The sequence below is a fragment of the Sardina pilchardus genome, chromosome 4 (assembly GCF_963854185.1).
Source record: "Sardina pilchardus chromosome 4, fSarPil1.1, whole genome shotgun sequence".
Taxonomy (NCBI): domain Eukaryota; kingdom Metazoa; phylum Chordata; class Actinopteri; order Clupeiformes; family Clupeidae; genus Sardina; species Sardina pilchardus.
Genome location: NC_084997.1, coordinates 12,600,107 through 12,627,186, shown reverse-complemented (window position 1 = coordinate 12,627,186; position 27,080 = coordinate 12,600,107). Strand labels below are relative to the sequence as shown.

The 27,080-nt window shown below is 44.7% G+C and overlaps 1 protein-coding gene across 1 annotated transcript; it reads right to left on the bottom strand.

The window, feature by feature from the left end:
- Positions 1–1,263: 1,263 nt before the first annotated feature.
- On the bottom strand, positions 1,264–26,773 carry itgav (integrin, alpha V). The gene is made up of 30 exons (XM_062534204.1): positions 26,205–26,773; positions 25,788–25,918; positions 22,586–22,677; positions 22,173–22,287; positions 21,738–21,799; positions 21,525–21,570; positions 19,976–20,098; positions 19,601–19,645; positions 19,158–19,201; positions 18,988–19,044; positions 17,611–17,663; positions 17,069–17,274; positions 15,720–15,911; positions 15,241–15,286; positions 14,403–14,513; positions 13,062–13,117; positions 11,398–11,552; positions 10,685–10,822; positions 9,946–10,013; positions 9,304–9,451; positions 9,045–9,137; positions 8,203–8,282; positions 6,636–6,716; positions 6,436–6,541; positions 6,143–6,301; positions 5,690–5,815; positions 5,220–5,333; positions 4,846–4,953; positions 4,237–4,359; positions 1,264–3,796 (listed from the first exon to the last, which is right to left on the bottom strand). The coding sequence occupies exons 1-30, from the start codon at positions 26,366–26,368 to the stop codon at positions 3,698–3,700; spliced, it is 3,141 nt and encodes a 1,046-aa protein (XP_062390188.1). The 5' UTR covers positions 26,369–26,773; the 3' UTR covers positions 1,264–3,697.
- Positions 26,774–27,080: the final 307 nt, after the last annotated feature.

Sequence of the window (27,080 nt, the reverse complement as noted above, 5' to 3'; positions counted from 1 at the left end):
AAGGCATATAGCTATTGGACAGTTTTAACGAGCCATGCAATTGGATAGGTGGGAGTAGGCTACGTCCTAAATTCCCTCCAAACAAATACAGAGGCAATAATGGGCAGAGAAAATTAAGGAAAAGTAGATTTAAATTACATTTAATTTGATTGATTAAATCACATACTGCAACCAGGGATGTAAGTAGGCCTAGGCTATATTGAGCCAATCATGGAAAAACAAATATTTTACAACAGTGGCCTTGCTGTAGCCTAGGCCCTATGTTATTGTGACACTTTGAAGTAGCCTAATAGATCTGTCATAGCCTACATACCATCTTTAAATGATCAAAAGATAACTCAAAAAGCCTACCTTTTTATTTTATTTATTTATTTTGATGAATTAAGCCAGGCTACTGCTTGAAGGAAGTATGATTAGGATAAAACAAATAAACATTTTGTTGTGAATCTTAAATATCGACACATGCCTAGCCTACTATTATCCAACAAAACATAGACAGAAAGAAACTACTAGTTCTATGCACATTTGAACTGATCAAAGACCAACCAAAGCATTTCAGACTCGTGCTTCACTCTATAAATTTGCTTGCATAGGCCTACCTTTGCATGATACCGCCCTCTTGTGGCATTGTTAAACTGTTCACGCCTAATTCATCCCAGAGATTTGGAAAATATCCTGGAGCAGATTGCTCACGATTCTACAGCTGGCAAAAATTGATTGCCTATAACACCTTTGCATGCAATATCTAGAACACCTGTCAAAAATGATTAGACAAATAACCATTGAACTTATACTTTACTCCACTATTCCACTCCAGTATTTTTTTGTAGTAGGCTAAAGCATTAGAGTAAAGTGCTATACAAATAAATTGACATTGACATTGACATTACTTTACTGTAATGTTTTACTACTCCACTCCCAAGCAATTATTCAACATTCAAAAGAGTTGCGGATCATATTCAAATTTGCAGTGGTCTCTTAATTTTGAATATCAACTCATTAGAATGTCACTCGGCAACTGTGAGATTTCTTTAAAAAAAAATCAGATCCCATATCCCTATCCCATATCCCATGCTCCTCAAATGATCTGGGATATACTAGACATTAATCCATAATATCTACACAATCTATATTTGGATGAAACAAACTGCATGTGTCTTCATAGGCACCTCAAATACAGTTAGCCTACTAGACTTAGGCTACACACACACACACACACACACACACACACACACACACACACACACACACACACAAACAAACTAATTTATCACATCCGCATTTTAATAGTAATGGAAGCACGGGTGAAAATACAGTATATCTGAAACCTCTGAACATTTTATTGTTGTTAACACATCTTCACCCACCAAACAGCAGTATAGCCTAAAGATTCACAAACTGGAGTGACATGTGGAAACTGATCATTTTAAACATTTCAAACCGAGCTGTTCTGTACATGTTGGTGGAGGGGCATGGTCACAACGGACTTAAAACACTTTATACACATATACAAAATGTAATCAATGTTCAATCATATTACAAAAATGTGATTTACAAGCATTGTGTATTCAGCCTGTGATCATTATGATCTAGTCATTCTCCTCAGGTTAACGCAATTAATGGTGAAGCCATACTTTTGAAAGAAATAAGAAGACTTCTATATGTGCAATGTGAAAAAATATGTAACAAAGACATGAAGAATGCATAAAAAGGCCAATAAAGACTGACACAAATCCCCTACCTAGACTGGTGGACTGTATTCAGCCTTACAGAATTAGTATTATAAAGAATTGCTGGTGTCACTGTAGAATAGTTTTCATCGTGCAGTGATGATCTACTTGCTACCAAAGCAAGAAGCCTCAGCAGCATCAAATTATGCCCTTGGACTTCATCTTTGCATTTGCTTTTGAAATTACATTTTAGAGAGAGTAAATGTTTTGAAATATAAAAAACTTTTTATACTTCATTTAACATGAGATGGAGCAATACGTTTATGGTGGTTGTAGTACCTACATTTTAGAGTCGTAAAAAATGCAAACTGTATTTCAAAAATACAAATTTAAAAGTATTCATGAAATTATTGTACTTCCACCACCTTAAACATCAGCGGAAGAAAAAGACAAAATAATAATTTACACACGTCTTCTAAAAATTATATCCAAACAATAGAAAATGAAATAGGAGTGAATTTAAATTACTACACAAAAGATTAGGGAAACTGTTTAGTGAAATCAAGGTTTTAAAGTGGCCGACTTCTTGGCTTATTACAGTCATAGACAAATGATTAAGACCACCCTTGAGAAAAGTGTAACAGAGCTCATATCAGACATGTCCTGATAGGAATGATTAGCGACTTTACACCTCTTGAGAGAGGCGAGCGTACACACTCGATCTGCATTTGAAATCTGATAACTCTCAGACAACTTTATAGATGTTCTTGGCCAAATATGTCCACATTCTTTTCACAGGGTGAAGGCAAATGTGTACTAGGCCACGTTTAACTGAAAGGAATTCTTCAACCAGGCAAGGCTATTAACTGTAAATCACATTATTTCTTTGTTATTATACCATTAATATGCACAATAATGAAAACAGACCACTGTCTGTCTGAATAAGTACCTGAATTTGCAAAGTTTACAACTGGATTGCAAATGGGTGTCTTAAATTTACAGTACAATATTCGTTTAGACTAGTGAAGTGAAGAACCTAATTTGCACCCCCTGGTTTGAATGGTATTTTTACCCATTTTTGTATTTTTTAAGAAAAGGCAAGGACTGTGAAATGTTTACTGAATGAGGGTCTGTTGAAAAGAGACCAAAAGAGACCAACGTAAGGATGACAATCATGAACTTTTTCTTTTTCAGCAATTTCACAAAAAAGTTGTTGTTTTTTCTCAAGGATGGTCATTTGTCCACAACTGCTCTCCTGAAGCAGCGTATGGCAGCAGCTATTCAACGTTCATGAGTATTGCAAATTTCCCAATTCATCCGACACTACATTTATTACAAAGAGTTAAGACCTTTTTTTTTATTCTCTATTGCTTCAAACTAACAGTGTAAACAATGGTTATTCAAACGCCTCATAGTTCAACTACATTTGCCACCTAATGAATCTCATGAAAGTCAGTGCAGTTAATATGCATAGATTTAACCAGCAGGTTTTGTTGAAGCACAGTCAAACTGGATTGGCACTCGTCCCAGTATGAGGGACAGTCAAAAGAAATGAACACCACTGCATTTGAAAGTTTTTGCACTTCTTCATCGAGCATTTTCCCCGTCGTTAGCACTATGGCAGTCACGTGAATCAGAGCAGTCTAGACCAAAAAGCACTCACTCTTCCAGTGTCCACAATCGAAAGTACTGCGTTTGCACAGCCAAAGTTGGCAAAGAACTGCATTTACAGGTCAGTCTGTCCCAAGATTTTCAAAAGGGCCAAGTGACTCACAAAACACACACACACACACACTAGCACCCACCCACGCACACACGCACCCACGCACACACACGCACACACACGCACACACACACACGCACACACACACGCACACACACCAGGCACGCACACACACACACACACACACACACACAAACACACACATAACTGTATAGTTCTGTCCCATGGTAGTCGCCACAGGCCATTTCCCGGTCCAGTCGTGGAGACGTGGCGTTGCGTTGACACAGTGCTGTGGTGGCGCTCCTCACGCCTCCGTGTTGCGCTCGCCATTCTCCAGCGGCTGCAGCTGCTCCTTCTCTGTGCAGTCGCCCTGAGGGGGGCGCACTCGCTTAAAGAAGCCCAGCTGGACGCGACGGGAAGGAGCGGACAAGAGACATACATATATTTAAACCTGTTAAATCATATATACACACATCTTCTAAATACTTGTTAAATGGTACACCGTTTTCCTTCTGCCATACTAAACAGCCTTCTGGTTCACAGCAGCATTGAGTTGAATGCCTCTGTCAAACCAAAGACCAGGCTCAGACCTGGGACCGTGTTCAACCCTTCATTGGTTAGTTCCGACCAAATTAGTTTGGCTTGAATGGCAGTCAGGGGCTAAGACTACTTATCAAAAATATCTCTTCTGCCTATGTCCACCCTTAAACTTGTGATGGACCGTACAACATCAGGAAGTAAAACAGTATGAGCTGATGAAATGAGAAGGCACTGAAGCGGTTCCTGTGCATGTATAATATGGCGGATGGATACATAACAGCTGGAGGTCATGTCTCCCCTTACCTTGTACATCACAAAGATCAGCAGAGCCAGCAGGAGGAGACCGGCTAACACAGCGAGAGCTACAACCCATCCTGGCACAGGCTGGGTGTAGTCTGTCTTCACCCAGATCACAGCTAGGTTCACCTGAGGCACAGATTCATTGAAAGCACTGTTAGAATATATGTCATTTAGCTAAAGTCCTATCAGAATGTCTTTCCACTGAATTATCAGATTAGAGGATTAGACTCAATTACAGTTTCATTGAATCCTTAGATTATTTTTTGCTCTAAAGGCATAATCTGAAGACGTAATACCTGTCTCAGCCATTGAGTTGTAACACCAAGACAATTATCTGTACTTAAATGATTTGATTCACACAGCCTGAAGACACTCAAAAGTGTAACTGATGAAAAGGGGTAAAAGTAAGAAATTTAATTGCCCACAATGTCCACACTCTTCTAAAAAGTTGCCAATATTGCAAGGCAAGCAGTTCTGGTGTGATAAAGGAAAAACACATTTGTGTGTTCAATATTTTCTGTTTACTATTTGAAATTCAAGTTCCCATGCAAGTTTTAGTTGTCACACAGGACCAAATTCATGGACGTGTTGAAGTCTCACGACCACACTCACCGATGTGCTGTTGGAGGGGAACTCAGACACCAGGTTCTTGTAGGGCATCTCTATGACGTTGAACGTGGCCGAGGACCTGACACTGTAGGAGCGGTTCTGGGACTCAGCCTGGAGGCGGTAGAAGAGAACAGCTGGAGTTAGACACCAGAGCCCAGGCTACAGGTGATGCACCCGGGCCAGGGGTGCGTTCAAATTCGTAAACACAGGAAAACATTTGTGAACGTTTGAGTTTCCCCGCAATAGTTGGATGGAGGGTTACAGTTGAGAGATTCAAATTCATTCAAATTAATCTGTTCATAGAAAACATGTTATCTATGACTGTTCCCCTCTATTCAAGGTGACCGCACCACAGAGCACAAGAGCTCTCATCTCACCTGGAGGAAAGTGGCCACCCCGAGCCGCGAGCGAATGAAGAGGATGGCACTCTGGCCCCTCTCCAGACGGCCCACCCGACACTGGATCTTCAAACACTTGGCCTTCTCACAGTCCTACAGGTTCAGGGAGCAGAGAAGAACGACAGGATGTTTACATAAATCAATGTGTTTTCAAAGCATTGCGGTTAAACCTCATGATCACACAAGACACCATAGCCAAGGCAGCACAATACATACTGTATATACAGTATACTGAATACTGTGTATTCCACACTACCATCTATATGTTTACAATCATGCCAAATAACAACATCTGTACATACTGTATGTGCAGGAATTCACTAACTCTATGTATTGCATGTTTCTATATCTGTGCGTATAGCGTTATAATGTGATCACTGAATGCAGCAGCAGCAGCAGCAGCTGTTCTGCTGGTGTGGGTGCACAGTGCAGGTGAGCGGTGGCAGTACCAGAGTCTCCAGGTCTCCCTCCATCTGCTTGCGCTCCAGGTCGCGGCGGTGCACGTGGTTGCGGACCCTGCTCTCCGACCGGTCCCCGCTGGCCACGGTCATGTTCTTGTCCAAAAATGTGGGGTTCTGAGGACAGAGAGAAGACCCCCACTATTGTAAGCTGTGTGACCAGTACACATTTGCATTGAATTATTTACATACATTTACATTGATGCTTTCACCCATAGCATCGCACAGCACAAGTACACCACAGCAAAGCACAGCACAGGTACATTTTTGTCACCATCTCAGTGTTAAATGATTTACGTTCATTACTGTATCAGTGACCGGTGTCCTCTCAGTATAAATCCCATGACCTTAGTGTTGTCCACCCCTTGCTGTACTAACTGAGCTACTCCAACCTCTCTCACCACCCTCTCTCTAACCCACAGAGCAGATGTTTGAGGCACTCACAGAGACGTTGAGAGGGTTAATTTCCATGTCCGTGCTGCAGTTCATGGCTCCATCCACCGTGTACTTGGTGATGTAGAGCAGAGAGCCATTGTTGTACTTGTAAGGCAGCTTGATGTCGAGCATAGCCTTGCTGAAAGTGCTAGGGCCTTTATTCCGGAGCTAAAAGCAAACACAGTGGATCTTCAGTCAGCATATGATAGTAAAGGATGTTTTACTTCATGATTAATACAGCGACTCTAGTTTGAGTTACATTTTCTGACCACATACACCTGGAAGAGGAATAAAGATCTGACCTCATACACGTGGAGTATAAGGGGACCGATGTCGTCCTCCAACACGGGGTTGTCTTTTGGCTGCCAGTTAGCAATTGGGAGGAAGACTTGATCTGGTGCAGACACACTGGAAGCAGATGAAGAGAGTGTTAGAGAAGAGAAACACCCGTCACCTGCTCACTCCGGACACAAAAAGGCTGAATCTGCAGAAACATTCTCACCCTCTTATTTCCACTTTGGCTAAGACGGCGAGCTTTGTGACACTGGAGACCAGGTTGCTGGTGTTGTTGAACTGGTTGGAACTGCAATGACAGAACATTTGCTTTTTGTTATTATGAAGATGGAGTACAGATGTCTTGAGAGGCAGCAACACTTCAGTCTGGTCCTTCAACACCAGATGGCACTGTTGCTCCTCAGTAGGGCTGAGGAAAAAGAAAAGCACACCTATAGCTGCTAACACACAGCAATGTGTGTCAGGACCTGATCAGAACAGCCAAAAATCCCCCCACACACTGCACTGCTATGAATGAGTTTCACAGATAACACCTACCAAGGCCACGCATTATGAGCCTCCCTACTGCTTGATAAACAACACCAAGTACAGATTCATGACATGAATACTGGTAAATGTGACTAGCTAGTTCCTGCTAACAGTGTTTGGCTGTTGTCTGAAGTCTTGGCTTTGTGCCTTGTTTGGGTTGAACCATCTCTACTACAAAACGCATTACAGAAAATTATCCCCCCCTTGGGAGTAGCGTGAAAAGACAGCTTGACTGAGAGAGGAGGTCCATGAAGATAAACTGGGACCAAAATGGAAACATGGGTATCTGTAATTAAAATGCCTCTGTCAGACTCGGAGCCCCATCACCAGCCAGTGTAATGATTATACCAAAGCTCTCACTGGTGTGTTTATTTACAGAGGGGACTGTGTAGTGTGTATGCGACCAGAACTATAAAAATATTACAACGCCGAAAGAGCACTTGAGTGCAGAGTGGCACGAAAACTTAACACTCAACACTCAAGACAAACATAACCAAGTAAACCAAGTGCAAGTGCAAAAAAACTGCATACTTAACAGAGCAATAACATTCTCATAAATATGATATATATTCTTAGGTCCGATTACGATACGGAATCTGCTGTTATGTGGACATAGCCGGAAAAAACAAATAACATTTGAGTCCGCATCAACAGAGCAGGTAGTGAGGAGTTTGTGCAAAAGGCATGCACATCCCAAAAGTTAAAGTGCTGGACTCAAAAAGACTTAGTTGAGCATGAGCAAAGATCTGCACACTAAGAGCTCCAATTAAATAGATTAAATGGTTTAATCACCACTAGTGATGTAAGGTTTGGGGCCACATTGCCCTTCCTCAGACATGAAACAATAAACACACAGCACATACATATACCCATTAGAAGGAGCGCCTGACATGTCACATGATGCAGGTGATAAGTTTAAGTGCAAAGTGTCTCCACCAAAGTGCAAATAAAAGCATCAAGGTCACAAAACACAACATATTACTGTACAGCTGACAGGTATAGGTAGTGCCACTAATCGTATTTGAGAAGTAGGTGATTAAAAAATTGCATAACCATTTTAGTTAAACAACCACAGCAATGCAAAAACTTCTGCAGGAGGGGAGCCTGCCAGGAGCAATGGACACTACAACAAATGGAGACTTAGGGTCATAAATGTCAATACAAGTAGACGTTATGTAGACATAATGCACACATTGATAAGGTAGCGCAATCAGAAGTCAGCAAAAGCAAAAGGTGGTGAGGAGTACCTGATGATCTGCAGGTCAAACTTGACGGAGGTGTCCTGCTCGGACAGCTGGTGGACGCTGAAGCGAAGGCCGGCCATGACCTGGAGAACAGCGGAGGGGGTTAAAACACGGACAGAGCACAGCGTGATGCTTACTTCACCCACCACAGTTGCACAACCAGCTCAGGCAGCTGCCATTCCTGCTATGACTGGCACCTCTTTAACACAGCCAAAGGAGCTGCAGCATTACTGCTCCAGATGGTAAAGTTTGAGTGTAGCTTGTGCAACAACCAAACTTGAGTTGTTGGGTTTAATCATTCCATTCCCTCTTTTATCTAGCAAAACCAAATCTTGATTTAATAAAAAATGATTTATCAGCCTCATGATGGAATGTTAATTATTGTTTTGTCTAAAGGGCCGTTCACACCAAGAACGATAACGATAACTATAAACAAATATCGCTCTCGTTAATATGAATGACAACGTTCACACCTAAACTATAACGATAACGTCATGAAGAACGATATCGTTGTTGATCACTTTCAGAGCGATTTTGAGAACGATAAAAAGCTAACAGCCAATCAGAACCCATAATATTCTAGCCATCACATTCATTAACATGAGGGGAGACTTTTCTTATCGTTGGCCAGTGTGGACGCTTTTATCGTTATGGTTATAGTTATTGTCATCGTTATCGTTCTTGGTGTGAATGGCCCTTAACTGTGCACAAATTGTGTAAAGTGCGTTGAGAAATCAGTGTTTGATAAAAAAAAAAAATGCGTGAATGAACACGTGAATGAAAGGCAATCAAATAAAGGAATGAAACCAACTGACAAAGGTCATGGGTTGAAACTTCACGCTCACCTTTGTGCCTCCCTTCATAGGGTTTCCCAGGTCACACACCACCATCCTGGTCTGGTTCTCTCTCTTGTAAGCGCAGGAGAGCCTGGAGAGAGTCTGAGGGGGCAAGATGACACAAGCCAAAGCGAGTGAAGAAAAGCAAAACGAAAACATCCATCATTTAACCACAACTACTACCGCACTACAAAGAGCCAAGAGCGGCGAGCACTGTTGCACGGATACAGTTAGGTTGCCATGGTTTCCCATCTGCGGTTGGACTGACCTCACTGTTGCGCACCACCCCGATGAAGTCGGCCTGCGGGGGCATGGTGACGTGCAGCTCGGCCTCGTATGCCCCCTCGCCGTTGTTCTCCGCAGTGACCGCTAAGGTCAGGGGGTTATCATCACCGATGTAGATCTGCTTCTGGTCACTGCCCAATGACAAGAGACACATCACTGTTTAATCACGTCCAAATCTCAACTATCAGTGTGGCCAAGGACCACACCTTATGAAATGCACAGGAAGAGAGCAGAGTCATGACTATTTTAATGATGCTGGGTCATTTGACAATCAGTCTCACAGACAGAACAAACACAAGTCTCATTCATGAGAAGTCTGATTCATTCATGGCCTTCAAAGTGGTGATTCATTGACAGCCATCAAAGCATGCTTATTGGACTATTATACCCCTTGGTAATTCAAAGTTCTTTGCAAATGAAAGATGGAGGAACATAGAGAAGTAGCAATAGTAGTTCTCCTTTCTGTTCCATCAATGCTTGTGTCCCCCATGGGCACAGACTGGGTCAATTAGTCTAGTCAACCCATCAGCTGGGTTACAGGAGGCACCAGGCCGCTGTCTGCGACAGGCAGCAGGAAGGAAGTGGTTTATTCTGGGTCGTCTTCAGACAGACGCGGCTGACTCACCTCACCACAGTTAGTTTCAAGTCTGGCTTGCAGATATTGTCATCTCCACAATCCAATAATATATGAGCCTGGAAAATAAGAGAAACAGACATCACTGCAGGTACAGCACTTCTGCATTCTGCAAGTCAGGTCAGGTAATTTTTTTTGTCACACTTGCAAGCTGGTCTATGAATTTACGGAAATGCATTTTGTTAGTTAGTTAGCTAGTTTATTAGTTGTCCCCTTAGGGAAATTCTATTTCACATTTTTCCTATGCTTCCATCATACCCAGGCACGTCATACATGGTCACAGACATATGGGCGCATACAGACATACAGTACATATTACATTAATTTGGACTTGTCACGCATAATAATAAAAACTTATGGTTGTTATGTTTTCCACCCACAAGTCAAAATCATTTAAATTAAACTGCTATGTTTCTGATGCCCCTTTCTTTATGACATATCCAGAAGGGACTTTAATTCATCACATCTGGAGACTCTCAGTGTTGCAACAGACATTGATGACTTCACAGTGTCAAGCTTCCAGGCAACACAAAGGAACAGCTATGGGCTACACCCATCCTCCCAGTCCCCACCCAAACACCCACCCACACCCACCCACCCACACCCACACACACACACAGCCACAACACAGCAGAGTCATCCACCATACCCCCACTTAATCCCCTCCTCATCCAGGGGGAGCGATAAGACCCGGAGGTCTGGGGCCCACCGCCACGGCGGCAGCAAGTACCTGTTTGGTCACGTTGGCAGGCGTGGACTGGTCCAGGATGGGCAGCAGGCCAGTCTTGTCGGCAGCCGTCTTAAAGTCCAGCCGGTACTCCATAAACACGGCAATGGGCGTGATCTTATCCCTGAACTCTGAGTCATCCTGCAGAATAGAGAGAAAGAGAGAGAGAGGGGGGGAGAAGGGGGGGGAGTTAGCTTTAGACTGACCTCAGGCCTGGGGAATTTCCAAATCCTGCCTTCACACCAAACACAGTGGACTATTTCCATTTATGGGTTTTTAGTTGTTTTTCTTTCATCTTTTCTTTCTTCGAGGGATGCTTTTCTCCCCCCTCCTCTCTTTCTCTCTCTCTCTCTCTCTCTTGTTTTTTTCTTTCCTCCCAAGAACAACTTTAATGTCACCGCTGTGCAAAACATGTTTGATTTATTCATGGCTTTATTTATTGTCTGTGTGCAACAACAACGCAACCACCCCTCGCGCATGACGCGTGTGTTCGCCCCGTGTTGAAAAAGGGGCCTGGGAAGAGTTAAACAACCCTCCGCACACAGAGTAGATTTAAAAGAGAGGGGCGGCGAAACATCTTCACATACTGCGGATAACATGTCCAAGAACAACAAACAGCGAAAGGCAGGGGGAAAAAAAAGGGGGCCTGGAGCCATCGGAGATGTGTTTAGCAAGGGAAGGGCTGCTGGAGAGGATTTGGGGGCTCTGATACTCACAATCAAGTAGGCCACCAGCTCCTCGCAGCCCGGGGCGCGTCCGTTGGACACGCTCATGTTCTTGGAGTACTGGGACTGGCGGCTGTGGAGGAAGAGGACACGCTTGACCGCCCCCTTGTGCTTGAGCTTGTCCAGGACGATGTCCACCTGGAAGTCTGGACAAAGCGAGAGGGGGGGGGGGGGGTGCAAGAGACAGTATATCAATCATTAACAGTCAAATTGTGAACTGCAAAATGTGATTCCCTGCAGAGAAGATCTGAATCCCAACTCAGACGACTCAAGGATTCAAGGATTTGAACTTGAGTAGGGTCTGCAAGACTTTTGCCAGTGTCCAAACCCAGTGCTAATAGGCCTAATAGGCCTCTGGTTCAAATTTGTGCTCTGGTTTCTGTGGAACGCAGCGTGTCAGTGAGAGACTCCCTAAGTTTCACATCCACTCCCCTCACACAAGAATGCATTCTGGCCCTGACCGCTCATTCCACTGAGATGAAAGCCGCGCAGCGAAGGAGCTGAGAAAAATGCCGACGTCATGAAAAAGCTGGGCACGAGGTCGAGCGGAAGCTCGTTGAGCAGAGGTCAGCAGCGCGAGGCGACGCGGCCCAATTCCCCCTGCGGAGCACTGGCGCTGGAGAGGCCGCTCTTGGTCTGGCTTAGCTCACGGCTGTTGGGTTGTGACACGGAGGATCTGGGAGATGAGGCCCAGCTGTTGCGCACACACACACACACACACACACACACACACACACACACACACACACACACACACACAGACAGACACACACACACACACCCTGCTTGACCTCATTCTCATTTATGTACACCACCCCTCTCCTCAGTCACACAAATGTACGTGTGTTTGTGAGGTGTGTGTATGTGTGCTTGGGGTGGGACCAGAGGGGGGTGAGGGGCCTACTCAAATGTAATGGTACCCCCCCCCCTCCCCCCGCACCCCTCCCGAAAGAAAAAACGCTTCTCCTCAGCATTGATCCCTTCCACAATCCAAACACCCCGGAACCCAAACCTATGGAGAAGCTCCAGCAGTTTTGTTTGAGCTCGGGCCCGCTGAACTCTCCGCTGACATCCTCCTGGACTCCCTCTCATCAGATATGATTCTGTTAGTCAGTCTGCTCAGCCTACTGTTGCGCGTCCAAACACTGGCTCCCTAATGATCCTCCAACAAAAGGAAGGAAGGAAGGAAGCAAGCAAGAGTGCATGTCCCCTTTTCATTCACAACTCCAATAAAAAGACAAGCAACTTCAAACAGAGAGACAGAGAGAGAGGAAGAGAGAGAGAGTGAGAGAGAGAGAGAAATGAATCACGTCCATCTTCTGTATAGGGGCTGCAGACAGCAAAGCCTTGTATCTGGGAGTCATTAGGCACTAGGCCTGTGTGAAACCCAACGCAAGGGCCGGACGAAGCCTTTACGAGGGCTGCTTGCCACACAGCGTGCTGTTCTCACACTGTGAGCTAACGGTTTAGCCTGCGGTTAGACATGCCCTTAATTGGCAGCAGGGGAGAAAAACGTTTCCATTCGCAGGTAAAGCGTAGCGACGTACCTCAGTGATGTTACACGTTAACATGACCCATTTTCAACTGAACTGGATGCATTTTTAAAAGGAGATTATTTACCCCGCGAAGGGATTGGAATCCTCTTTTATACTCACTCAAATCGGACGGGGCACCTCTTCCACTTGCCTTCAGGCAGTACTTCACTGTAAAACTGAAGAGAGAGGAAATAAAATGGTGAGTTAAAAAGATAAAACAACCTCTGCAGAACTCCCTGAAACATGATCTGTCAAAACCACTGTGGATCTATTAGATACATTATTTTCCAAACACACAGAACGTTCTCTCGAGTGTGAAGAAATTCCCTCCAGCAACTCACCATTGAACACAGCATTTCTTATTCAACACTCAACAACAACAAACCTCTTCATTTTTAGTTTCATTCCAAAGCAGCTATTTTTTTTTGTTGTTGAACAGTCAATCCTAATGCCCTTATCAGAGATCAGGATTGGTGCTGCTTTACAGCCAAATCCATCTCGATGAGTCCTGATAAGGGACCCCGAGAGCACAAAGCCTTCATTCACACACTAGGGGATGGACTTACTGGGCTGCATGGGCAGCCACCCCCGCCGGCCCTTATCGCTGGCTCTCACAGCAAAACAGAAACCAAGACACGAAAAAACACGAAAACACTTCTTCCGACCTCAAGAGTCGACGTGAGGGATGTCTGAAGATGACTCATGCTAGGTCTGTGTTAAGACTGTGTGCCGGTAATGTTCGTGCGGGCTTTTGTGCTATTTTTAACTATCATTCTTATGCTTGCCCTGACAGCCTGTGGTTGATGATGTGATGTGGGGTTGGTGATGTACTATACAGCTGTGATGTGTAGCTGTGATGTGTGGTTGATGATGTGGAGCTGTAATGTGGGCTGATGATGTGTGCAGTAATTTCCTGTGTATTAGCCGCATTGTGTATAAGCCGCGGGGCAGTGTTTTCTGCAAGTTTAAAGAAACAACTCCATATTAATACCATATTAAATGCCCCTGTGTATTAACCTCATACTGTAGCTGAAGAAATGTTGCAAAATCAATGTGTAAGCCTAATAGTCGGGAAATTACGGTAACTGTGATGTTGGTCAAATACAGCATGGCTGTGATGTGGGGTGATGATGTGTAACTGTGATACAGTATGTAGTGGTGATACAGTGTGTAACGGTGATACAGTGTGTAACGGTGATACAGTGTGTAACGGTGATACAGTATGTAGTGGTGATACAGTGTGTAACGGTGATACAGTATGTAGTGGTGATACAGTGTGTAGCGGTGATACAGTGTGTAGTGGTGATACAGTGTGCAGCGGTGATACAGTGTGTAGCGGTGATACAGTGTGTAGTGGTGATACAGTGTGTAGCGGTGATACAGTGTGTAGTGGTGATACAGTGTGTAGTGGTGATACAGTGTGTAGTGGTGATACAGTGTGTGGCGGTGGGATGGCCTCACCAGGACACTGAGGTGGACGGGGCATTGGGCAGACTGCAGCTCCGGTCCTCAGGGTTCAGGATCTGAGGACTGATGTCGAGAGTGGCGTTCACACTGATGACTGGCCGAGCCCTAGTGGAGGGAACAGGAGAGCAGGAGAGAGAGAGAGAGAGAGAGAGAGAGAGAGAGAGAGAGAGACAGAGGAAGAGAGAGAGAGAGAGAGACAGAGGAAGGGAGAAAGAGAGAGACAGAGTGAGAACATGAGAGAGACAGAGGAGGGGGGAGAGAGAGAAAGAGAGCGAGAGAGAAAGAAAGAGACAGCGAACATGAGAGAGATAGAGGAGGGGAAGAGAAGAAAAACGAAAAAAGAAAGAAAGAAAGAATAAACCGGAAATAACGGAGAGAGTGAGATAAACAGAGGAAGAGAGAGAATAAAACAGTGAAAACGTATTGACCATCCCCCTCACAGCCTATAAAGCCTTGCTTGTACACCAACAAATGAGCTTTCAAAGCAAGTCCGCTTACAACAAATCAATCAGAGCGGGCAGACAATAAAAGCCACACATGCTAGCACACCCTCCGAGGGTTTGTGTGTCAATCAATACAGGGCATCCATGATGCATGTCAGGAGATTGTAAGGGCAAAGCATTTCACTGAGTTGGTCGTTTGAAAAGCCAAGCCACTGTGCTTTGTATTAACGGCAGCCTAATTGCACATAAAACCGTGTGGGAAACCTTTTTTGATTAAACTAACACACCTTTTAATGGCTTTATTGGGCCCCAGAACATGAGTGTATATCAAACGCATGTGTGGCTTCAAAGTGAGGCGAGAGAGACGAGAGACGCGCAGCGTACTGTACCTGTAGAGAACCGCTTTGTCAGCGCCAAACACGCCCACCATCAGGTCTGTTGGTGCAGAGAGAGAGAGAGAGAAAGAGAGAGAGAAAGAGAGAAAACAGCCATGAAGCGTTTCAGCAGGGAGGCCACACAGAGCCAAACCAAACAGAGGCTGAAGCCTAGAAATAAGAATTATTATCCCCCAACCCCCTCCCTTTCCTTGGAGGACTTGACGCCGAGCCATTTCTTCACCCACACACACAAACAGGACTTGTATTAGCAAAAAAAAAAAAAACAAGCTGTATTACATTTTTGGAAGCACTGATATATTCCTCTGACAGTTTGCATAAATACTTTGCGAGAGCCTTTTTCCGTGTAAGTATGTGCGCGCTGTACAAGTGTGCTTGTATGCAAATTGTACAAACAACACTTCTCAACTAATCCACAGTTAAATCTACAAATTTCGGTGGTTCAATTTAGTGGCGACTTTAGGACTACTGACCGGGGTATCCGTTGAGGTCGATGTCTGTGGCGCCGTGCATGGCATAGCCAAAGCTGGGGGGCATGGAGGAGGAGGCCCAGCGGCCCTCCAGCACCTGGGAAGCAGCGGGCTCCGGCCCTCCCGCCCTGCCGTTGTGGATGTACACCAGGCCCTGGTGATCAGATCCTCCGTAAGGGGCACCTATGGCCACATCTAAACACACACACACACACACACACACATATGCACACACACGCACACACACACACACACACACACACATATGCACACGCACACACACGCGCACACGCACACACACACACACACACACACACGCACACACACACACACACACACACACACACACACACACACACACACACACACACACACACACACACACACACACACACACACACACACACACACACACACACACAAAATGAGAAGGGAACAGAACCTCAGTATGTGTCATGTCAACTTTCCAACCTACTGATTCAAACATATGAGTCAGAAGCAGTCGCTGTTTTGAAACCTGAATGGGCCCAACATCAGCTAAACCCTGGTGAATAAGCGGGCTGTGCTCACCTAATCCTACATTTAACACCCCACGGCACAGGAAGTGATGGCAATGTTTGCCTTTGCTGGGGCACGTCGTGAGTCACTTTAAAGTGCTGCACACGCTGCTAATCTGCCCTCTCTGATAATTTATTTGAACATGATGAATTCCGGGTACGTCGTGCACTTAGCCAAAACAGTGTTCTCTTTTGGAATGCGGTCTTAGCAGTAAGCAGAGATAGCGTGTGCTGGGATTTGGCATGCTTACCCAAATGGGACACATTTATGCAGCTCTGCTAAGCGCATGAGTGCTCACTTATGCCTGGTGCCAGAGCATTCATGTGTGGCTTGAGTATGGCCACTGGATCAGGCCAGTGGAGTGCCCACATGACTTATCTAATTTGCACCTACAATTACTTTTGATTCAATCATTCAGTGGATTCTTTCAATCCACAGCAACATAGAGCAAAGGTAAGCTAGTACACTGTCTGTACTTTACACTTGCAAGCAATTTGAATTTCAAGAAAGAGGTGTACAAAAAGAACAGGCCAAGTTACTTCTCTACATTTCAATGTCATCATCAATGGTGGCCTTTAAAATACTGCAAGAATGATGACCAGCCAAGCCACTGTACAGGTAAAATGTACAGGAATGGAACCTCTTCAATCTCAATAGGGTCTATAACCTATCTTTTAAGAAATACTATGGTGCAGGATAGTGCTCAATAGAGAGATAGTAGATAGATAATAAACCTATTAACATTTACGAAGTTCCATAAGACAAGGGTGGTGCTTTTAGGGCCACTGTCATACCATTGAAGCCATCCAGGTCCAGGTCGCCCAGGCTGGCGATGGAGCTGCCGAAGCGGGCGTAGATCTCGGAGCCGGTGAGCTTCTGGGGGTTGGAGAAGGTGAAGGCGCCCTTGCCCAGGTACACGTACACCTGGCCGACCTCCCGCAACTTCCCGTCAGAGCCGCGGTCCATGAAGAGAGGGGCTCCCACAAACAGATCCACCAGCCTGGGAGAGGGATGGACGCCGAGAGAGAGAGAGAGACCAAAACAAAGGAGAGATAGAAACAGAAAGAAAGAAGGAGTGATACAAGAAAAAGAAGGAAATAGTGAAAGTCAAAAAGAGAACGTAAGACAAACAGTCAGGGACTTTCAGGCCTGTATACACCCTCTGACATTATTGAGGTGATTTCCAAAGGTTAATGTCAGCCTCTGCACATTGTTACACTACAGTTCACACACACAGCTTTAAAGTAACAACTCTCAATAGTGCTACTCATAATCTCCCAGTGTGTGTGTGTGTGTGTGTGTGTGTGTGTGTGTGTGTGTGGAGGTTGCTGCTTACCCGTCATTGTTAATGTCAGTTGCTGCTACCGAATGCCCAAAATAGGCAGCCATCTGTGATAATAAAACAGAGAGGGAAAAAACACCATGGCCATGAGAGACTACCAAAAAGCACAATAAACCGACACAGAGCAGAGGCAACACACAGCGGCCCGGCGGCTGTAGCCAAGAGCGCTATTCCCTCTTTGTCATTATGGACGGTGTGGTGTTTTGTGTTTGCGTGTTGTGTGGGAGATCAATCCCCAACTATGCAACCGGGAGGCTGGCGGGCCCTGGTCCCCTGACATGGATACACATATTCTGGTCAGCAGCCTGCCATTCACTGGGCTGACGAGGCCATGATGTGCCCAGCTCCATTTTCCTGTGGGCGGACTGGCCTCGCTGCAGGATAGGAGGGGAGGCTCTGATTTATATGCCTGTTAACAGTTCATTTCTCATTTTTCCTGGTGTGTGTGCGAATATGTGTATATCTGTCTGTGTGTGTGTGTGTGTGTGTAGTGTGTCAGAGCAGGAATTATAAATGAAAATGGTGGTGGTGAGGAAAACTGCAGAAATAGACTCGTCTCATGCAATGGGATAATCGCCATGGCCAGAAAGCCACAATCCCGCCATATCAGGACAAGCTGATGCCCGATGTTTTCAACTAGATGCCTCGACGAGATGCCTCAATGTTTTTGTGCAAAACCGGTGTCATAATAGCAACCGCCATGTTACGAAAACACTATTATCTGACAAATTAGCAGAGAAATCTTATTTGTATATCTTTCAAGAAAAAACTTATCCTGGCAACAAAGAGGGAGAGAGAGAGGGTGAGAGAGAAAGCGAGAGAGAGAGAGAGAGAGAGAGAAAGCGAGAGCGAGAGAGAGAGCAGGAGAGTGAGTCTAGCGGTGTGCTATGCTAGCATTCTAAGCCAATCAGATTGTGGGTCTGAGGTCTGGGCACTCTGCCTCCATCCTGTGCTGAGTGAGCATTCTCCTCTGCTGCTACTTCTCTATCTCTCCATCTCTATCTCTCTCTCTCTCTCCATCTCTCTCCATCAACTCTCCATCTCTCTCTATCTCCCTCTCTCTCTCTCTCTCCCCTTCTCCAAACCTCTGGATGCGATTCACAATAGCTTCCAGATGTGGGAGTGGATTTAGGACATGAACTCCTGGCTTGTAAACAAATACCAAACAAATCTAGGCCGCGACCACAGGGGACATTCTGTTAAAATATGCATGTCGGAGCAACCTCTGATACGCCGTCAGAGGAGACGCCTTCGCATCACAGACATGTCACGAGATGCAGGCGGAAGGTATCTGATTGGACATATCTCAGGGCTGTGGGGAGGGGAATATGGTTTCTTACACTTTAGTAACGATGAACTCTCACAGCTTACCTGAACACCGGTGAAGTTGAGCATAGACACCATAGTCTGCCCATTAAATATGTTAACCTGTGAACACACAACATAAACAAAATCAGTTTCCTCTTTCGGCAGAGACACAGCATGTATATAGTATTTAAATGCCTGTGATATATGGTTCATTAAAAGGGTATAGCTCTTACATAACCAAGGGCTTTCTCTCCTCTTGGAACACCAGTAATGTAATCTGCATGAAGGAAAACAGACGCTAAATTAAACCAAAGAATGCCTCCTTTGAGCAGCGCTGGCATTCGGTTGAAGGATTAACTGGGGAGGGGGAGGGAGGGATAGAGCACTGGCAGACACCTGTATTTAGGTTAAAGCCACACAACCCTCTCAGTGGAGACAGGGCATAATGAATAGCTCATCAGTCATGAGACACTTACACCACCAGACGACAAGGCTTCACAGACATATTTTTTTTTTGCCACATTTTTGGCCACAATGCAGCTCTTTCCCATTGATGTGTACTGTATAGTAATAGCTTACAGAAACGTACAGTACAGAAGGCCCAGGCTGACAGCCATGAATTAAATCAGGAGGGAGAACAATCAAAGCTCATTGGTGAGCACAGTTAAACTCTTACCATCGTCTCCATCATTATTGAAGTCCCCCACAGCTACGGAGTATCCTATAAGAGAGAGGAATAAAAGAAGCCCAAGCTGAATTATCAGCAGGCTGCAGGGAGTATTTTTTTTTCCTTTTCCACACCCTACTAAGTACTAAGCACTAAGTACACCAGACAGCATGTAGGAGCTTGCTGGGACGCAGAGGAAAGTTATTCTGAGTCATTCTGAAGACTGGCTCCTTAAATCAAAGGAGCCAGTCATTTTTCATAACCTGAGCCACTGTTCGGTTAATGGCAGCCACCCTAACCTCAGGAGAACAGCATGATTGCTACTGTGGAGGACACAATCAAGGCTGTTAAATAAGATGAAGGAGAAGAAGCACAGGACCGTACCTAAATAGCTATCATCATACTGGGCGCTCGCTGACTTGGTGGTTAGCTGATTGCTGTATGTCGTGTAGAAGTTGTTGCTGAATTTGCTTATGATCTCAGATATGTCGTCAGAGATGAGTTGACCTGCAGAGAAGGCAAAAGGTGCATGATTCATTATGACAAACATATAAAATGGTCTAGAAGAGGACAACTTGTTTGGCTTAGAAAGGAAACGGTATGATGTCATTTTATGACCTTTGAATGGGTGTGTGAAGACAAATTTAAACCAACAGACAGACCAAACGACAGACAAGGGTGCAATCTCAAATCTGTATATCTCTTAGGCTCTGTATATAATGGAAAACACTGCTTCACACAGAATGGCTTGTGTCAACATAAATTGCAAGTAAGGTCAAAATAAAGACCAACATTCCCAAATGCCTCCACTATGAGACTGCAGTAACAACTGACACGCGAACCAACAAAACAAAAACAAACCAGTCCATGAACTAAACTATGACGCAATTGCTATGGTAAACTGAAGCATTAGGTTTGGACGTCAGTGCTCTGCATGGAAACACAGCCGCACTGTGTGTCCCTTCTCCCTCAGTGGATGTTTCATGAACTTGCTCTGGTCGGGGACACGGGCTGCATGAGTCCACCACTGGCCAGGCAGAAAAAGCTCACACATGGCATTGAGCAGCGCTGCAGTACTCCCAGCAGGGCATATTCACTACCCTTCACGCATCAGCTCCTAAGCTCCTATCCACCAGACAGCCAAACATTCTTTATACACACTGAAAAACATTCCTATTTACTTAAGGGAACTGATTTTTCTCTTTCTCCTCCCTTCCTCCTTCCTCCCTCCTCCCTCCTCCCTCCCCCTCTCTCTCTCTCCCTCTCTCTCTCTCTCCCTCTCGCTCACTCTCTCGTTAAGTTCACACCCAATGGAAAATGTTAACTCAGCATGTGAACAAACACATACTATTAGCATATTCCTGAGATGTCAAAGCTAGCACTGCAAACTCAAGACCACACTTCCAAGGCTGCAATTCGAGGGTTCACCACTGGCAGTCTTTCTTTCACTAGGGAACACCTCTTAAGTCAGAACTGAACTAAGAACAAGCTGTCAACTTTCAGTTATTGTTTTTAGTGCTATTTTTCCAGTGAGAGACAGAGAGAGTGAATTAAGGGAAGAGAGAGAGAGAGAGAGAGAAAAAAACTGTGGAGAGAGGACAGCCTGTGAATCTGTGAATTATTTATCGACGCAGAGCTCTGCCATGGGTAATAATTTTTGAAGCACATTCTCAGACTCGCTTCCAAAAAGACACGGCCCTCCAGATTTTTGTCATTTTGTTGAATGACCAGAAAAACTCTACACATCAGTATCCAGCCGCTACACAGGAGAGGAGGAAAAACCCAACTGAACACAAGAGCACCAGCTGTTGGGTCAAAAAAACCCAGCTTCACAAAACACCTTCCATCACCCACATGCTCCTTTAGCTTTCCCCAGCCAGCTAATGCGCTTAAATATTAAACTTGTTAAAACTGATGCAATTACATTAGTTACCTTGCCAATAGAAGCTGCCGGGTCCGCCAACAACAACCCTGTTATTCTGTTGTGGGCAAAAAAGGACATAATCAGTTACACTGTTAGTACACACACCAGATGGATATCGTCTCTTTTCAAGTTGACCACACAGACCAATTTAATTTATTTTCAAAAGGTCCTTAGAAGTGCTTGAAAAAAATGTGCTTTTTGTTGTGTCTGAGCTGTTTGTACCTTTACAAAATCTGCACTGAACCCAGCTTGACAAAAACCTTGTCCCTCTGGTGAGTTGAAAGCTGAGGAGGAAATAATGAAAAGAAAAGAATGGTAAGATTTTAAAATATATTGATTGTAAAGCTTCCATGCTTTCTTATTTATTGATTTCACATTGTTTTAAGAACAGGGGACTGCAAAAAACATATCTTGTCACCTGCATCTATTTCCTAAAGGACTATTCATAGACTATAGGCCTGAGCAGAATTACAGAAGCGCAAACACAGAACACACTTAGCTTGTCAGGTGACCAAATGATTCTCTGATTCCTAGCTACTTTCAGGGGCAGACAGCCCATTCTAGAACGATTATACATAATCATCTGACTGGCACCAAAAGTCTTCCGTTCTTTTGATGCCTGACCTAAACTTGAACTATTTCAGCGGGCAGGCTTACTTGAGCGACAAGGGGAGTATTCCACCACACTCGCTCCCTTCTTCAGGAAGCAGGTCCCGACAGGCTCCCTCTCCGAAAGCCCATAGGTGCTCCACTGGTACAGGGGGGCACAGGCCTGAAACATACAGCAACAAGCTTTTCAGAATCAGCACGATCACAACTACACCAGGCCTGATTTGGTGCTTAGGTTCTATAAGAAAGATTAAAGGTGGATAAGTGAGTGAGTGAGTGAGTGAGTGAGTGAGGGAGTGAGTGAAAAGTGAATAAAGAGAGAAAGAAAGAAGGAAAGAGCAAAAGAAAGAAAGAAAGAGGCCTAAATAACAGAGACTACGGCCAGGGATGACAACCTTCCCCCTCTCTTCCAGGCCAGAGTCTCTAAGACCAGAGAGCATGCCGTGGTAACAGAGACTTACCAAAATATGTTCCCCATCTGAACGCACTGTAGCTCCAAACCACTGGTTCGTCTTGAACTCCATTTGCTGGTTGTTTTCATTCTTCCGGTCATCTGCAAGAGAGATTAAAGACACAGATAGTTGGGATGAGCAAAATCAAAGGACACGAGAACCATTTGAACACTGTGACATTAGAGAGACATCACAGTTGAGCAGTAAACACACATTTCCCTGGCCCAAATCCCCCTAGAACATCCTCTCTCTCACTCTCTCTCTTTCTCTCTGTCTCTCTCTCTCAGATGAAGTGATGCATGTTGCCCTTGTCTTACCCCTGCCTGTGTTTGAAGTGAAATGCATCCCCATGGCAAGAGGCAGCTGAATCTATTATTGGCTCCTGTGTGATCCCGACTTATTTGAACACCTTTTGTTCTACAAAGGCATCAATCACACCTCTGTGGCATGCAATGTCAAGGGATTAATTTGTTAGCAAGCGAGAGCTGTCGTTTGGGACAAGGTAAAAAAGCAGTAATATGACATCAATTACACGTGTAATATTGCAATTTGGATGGCGGTGTGAACAGAATCTTTATGTGTGCAGCAACAGGATGCATAAATGTCTGCCTCTTTAAATTCAGCGCTAATCTACATCTACGTCTGCATGATCGCTTACAGAAAATAAACAACGAGGGGGGTTTACTCTGACTCACAGCTGCAGTCCGAGAACTTCTGATGACTTATCACTTCCGAGTCATCAGGAAGCCGCCCTCCTCCTGGCCACCAGGAGGAAAACTTCAGACCAAGTAAGGCAGAGAAACCCTGTTCCTATCCCGTAAAGGGAAGGCTCATCGCATTCAGCCCTTCTTGGCTCACACCGAGAGCTGCACGCCAACCCGCAGGTCAGGCTACCATGGCACATGGACCACTACCAAACCAATTTAGCATATCGCTGAGCAGAGATCCTCGTCGTAAAAACAGAGAGAGCTGTCCAAATCACCGGTCACGTTAAAGAGACATGGTGACATCAGTCTAATCAGACAGAAATCTTTATCTCACCTATCAGCGAGCAAATCAAAACAAAGAAAAAGTGTTCGGATAAGTAAGTGGCCTCTTAGCCAGGGTGAGCAGGTTTGGAACAAAGCCCTGCTTCACACTCATACACTCATACAATCACACCCCCCAAGGGGTACTTCGACTGCGTTAGCACACGTCTGAGCCTGCCTGGCATTGGCTATCTGTGTGTTTTGGGGAGAAGTGATTGGGGGGTAGGGGTGGGGTCAGGGTACAGAAGGGACCGTCCAGCTGCTGTCTGTCTCGTCTGCTGGGGTGGGGATTTCCCTCGGTGGTGAGCATGTGTGTGTGTGTTTGTGTGTGTGTAGGTTATAAGCAAGTGTAGTGCATAGCATGTAGTATGAAAAAAGGAAGTGCAATCCCTGAGCACACTGCTATTGGTCTCTAGCTCTTTGAGGTTTTCACTCTAAATACTAGAAGTGCAGCTTGCTAATGCTTGACAGGACTTGCTTGTGAGAGAGACCTTATAAAGTCTCTCTGTCAATTCACTAAAAAAAGACCTTCTTACCTGGCATCCCACCAACTTATCCACAACAACACATAAGCCTACATGAATTTTCCCTCTCCCTTTCTTTCTGAGCATACACAATTAACCGTGGAGCTTTGAACCAGTGAACCAGTTCCTGAGCCCGAGACAAACCGATAGCCCAGAAAAGCCACACCACAACAGTTCTGTGCAAGTGCCGTTGTTGGTTAGGCTCGTCCTTCGGTGAGAGGGAAAACAGCTCCTTTTCCTCGACCCAAAGTAATTACAGTGTTTACCTCGACACCCCCACAAGCCCCACTCTAATCTAGGCTGAGTCTGCCCCAGCACAGCAGTCAGCAGATCTGCTGACACAAAGAACCCTTTTGTTGCTCAGTCATCACTTACAGTTAAAAAAAAAAAAAAACGCGGTTAGGTGCAGTACCCACCCATTCTGAGGAGCAAACAATAGTGTTTACATGAAAACTTATGGCGGTGAGGTTTACACACCCACCTGTAAAAGACACTGATAAGCCTGTCAATCAAAGATACTAGATATCATGTTCATGCTCAGATGAGAAATATTCTGCAGGCTAGTTCTTCTTTTTTTTTTTCAAAGACAAGACAACACCTCACACTATATGAGTGCAAACAGAGTACTATCATTAAGCGCTTTGATGGAGGATGAGGGAAGCACAACCCCCTTTCCTGGTGAGGACTTTGAGCATACCAAGAGATAATCCACATGAATGAGTTTGTGCTCTGCCATTGTAAGAGACGTGGACTGGCTCAGAGCATGTCGTTTAAACCAAGTCTGTTGTGAACAGACCCAGAATATCAATGAGATCTCAAATGAGCTGAAAAGAAAGCTTGTACGCTTTGCTTTTCATTGTAGACAAATGGCATCAGTTCAGTGAATCAAAACAAGGTCACTAACATGGGCTGTTTATGTCATTAGGAATGTTTCCTCATTACACAATTCAATGTTCTACCGTCGCTGCTCAGTAAGATACCACGCTCAAAGGGACTATCGACTACAAGCCTTGTTTTGTAGCATTCATGATTCATTCCACAAAAGACTATTGTATAAAAATAAAAAAATACTACTAAAAATGAAACTGGAACTCCAACAGTACTTTGTTGTGCGACATCTTAGTAAATGTCCTTTCAGCTCTTCCTTTCCACAAACTCGATACTGGACTCATTAGTTGGGGTGACAGTGTGTCAACATTCCAGGAAGAGCCCTGACTTGATTACAAAACATTGTCTGTCTGTCTCTCTCACTCGCTCGCTTTCCTTCTCTCCATACGGCTACTCTTACCAACCCATTGAAATCATTTGGAGCAAAAATTATACATGACCCATAGCATCACAAAAGAGAATCCATCATACTGAGGCACCATTCACCACACACACATAGGCCTACACACACACACACACACACACACACACACACACACACACACACACACACACACACACACACACACACACTCACTCACTCACTCACTCACACTCACACTCACACTCACACTCACACTCACACTCACACTCACACTCACACTCACACTCACACTCACACTCACACTCACAGGCTGTTAAAGATAAAACTTAAACAACAGGAGTTTCATTACTGACATACAAAACATGTGCTATCAGCTATGGCATGTTAAACAATGCGCAAGAACTTACCAGTATTGTCGAACTGTATTTGTTTACAACCATCTCCGGTTTGCCAAGGGCAGCTGTAGACTGCCCCTCTCTCGGACACGTTTGAGATTGTTGACACGATGGCTCTTGGAGCACCTATAAGAACGTTTAATCTGGCAACAAAATGACAAACAATTAAACAAATAGGCTACCCATAGCTGCAAACCAAGATACATGGACCTTGTATGGACATGTTACAAAAGTATTAATTTGACAAACGAAAGAATGACCTAATTATTCAAGTAATTAAGCGTCTGGAATACTCCATCCCACAGTGGACGTAGACACAGCATTTTCCCATGGTGACAACAATGTATCATCCATCGAGATAGTTCAGTGGATGAATTTGCTGTTGCGCCTGACGCGGACGCACTGATCAACAAATGAATCCATACTCACTGTCTATTACTCGGTTTGAAGAAAGCAACAGAAAATCCGAAGTAGCTCCCTCGAGGACCAGAGAACACAGAGGGTTTCTCGATATCCAGATTGAATGCAAGTCCGTGTTTGAGACAGGACAGTAAAAGGGCAACGGATAAACATAGATTCCGATACACCCCCATTATTATTATTCCAGGTTGTTCTATATCCTACCGAATGTTTGGCTTGAAATCGGCTACAAAAGAGTAGGAATACAGACGTGTAACCTAGATGTAACTTGTCCTTGTTCCTGCTCACGAACACATTCGATTCACAGTGATCCCACACTCCATGTCCATGGGCAAATAGTTGTAGCGCACCAACGTCTCGACCACATTGAATTCAGAACAGCGTTCACATAATGGACGTTAACAGACGGAGGTAAGGTCGCATATCCTTGTGTAGCCGATTTAGCGTCGACGCAGTCGTTTTAAAAAATATGTCAAAAAGAGACTGTTTCACCATGGATACGGTGGAGATTGATGCAGCGGGATGTCCCACTGTACAGGAAGTGGACTGACCAACTTCACGTAACCCCCAACGTAAGGCAGACTTCCGCAACCCGTTTTGCCCACGGCCTTTTTTCTCTCCTCAGTGTCGCCGTCTATCGTTTGTTTCCGTGGAACATAGAAGTAGGCTATGATGGAATGTCTCTCTTCCCAAAGACGTCTAAGTAGGGCAGTTTTTCCAGCTACACCGAGTGTTTGTCTAAAAAAAAAGTAATGAAATGAGTGTTTATTTGGGGGAAACAGCGCCACTAATCGACAATGACAAATGCGCGCACACTGAGCACAGTATTGCGCTATGGTACACTCCAAGCTCGTTTGACCTAAAACGGCTTGGCAACAGTTCTAA

What these genes read in the sequence shown, in the direction of transcription:
- itgav (XM_062534204.1), bottom strand. Translation starts at nt 26,368, where the DNA reads ATGGGGGTGTATCGGAATCTATGTTTATCCGTTGCCCTTTTACTGTCC. An exon ending in GACAAAGCGGTTCTCTACAG is followed by an intron (nt 14,514 to 15,240) that starts GTACAGTACGCT and finishes TCCCTCCACTAG; the next exon opens with GGCTCGGCCAGTCATCAGTG. An exon ending in TGATCTTTGTGATGTACAAG is followed by an intron (nt 3,797 to 4,236) that starts GTAAGGGGAGAC and finishes CGTCGCGTCCAG; the next exon opens with CTGGGCTTCTTTAAGCGAGT.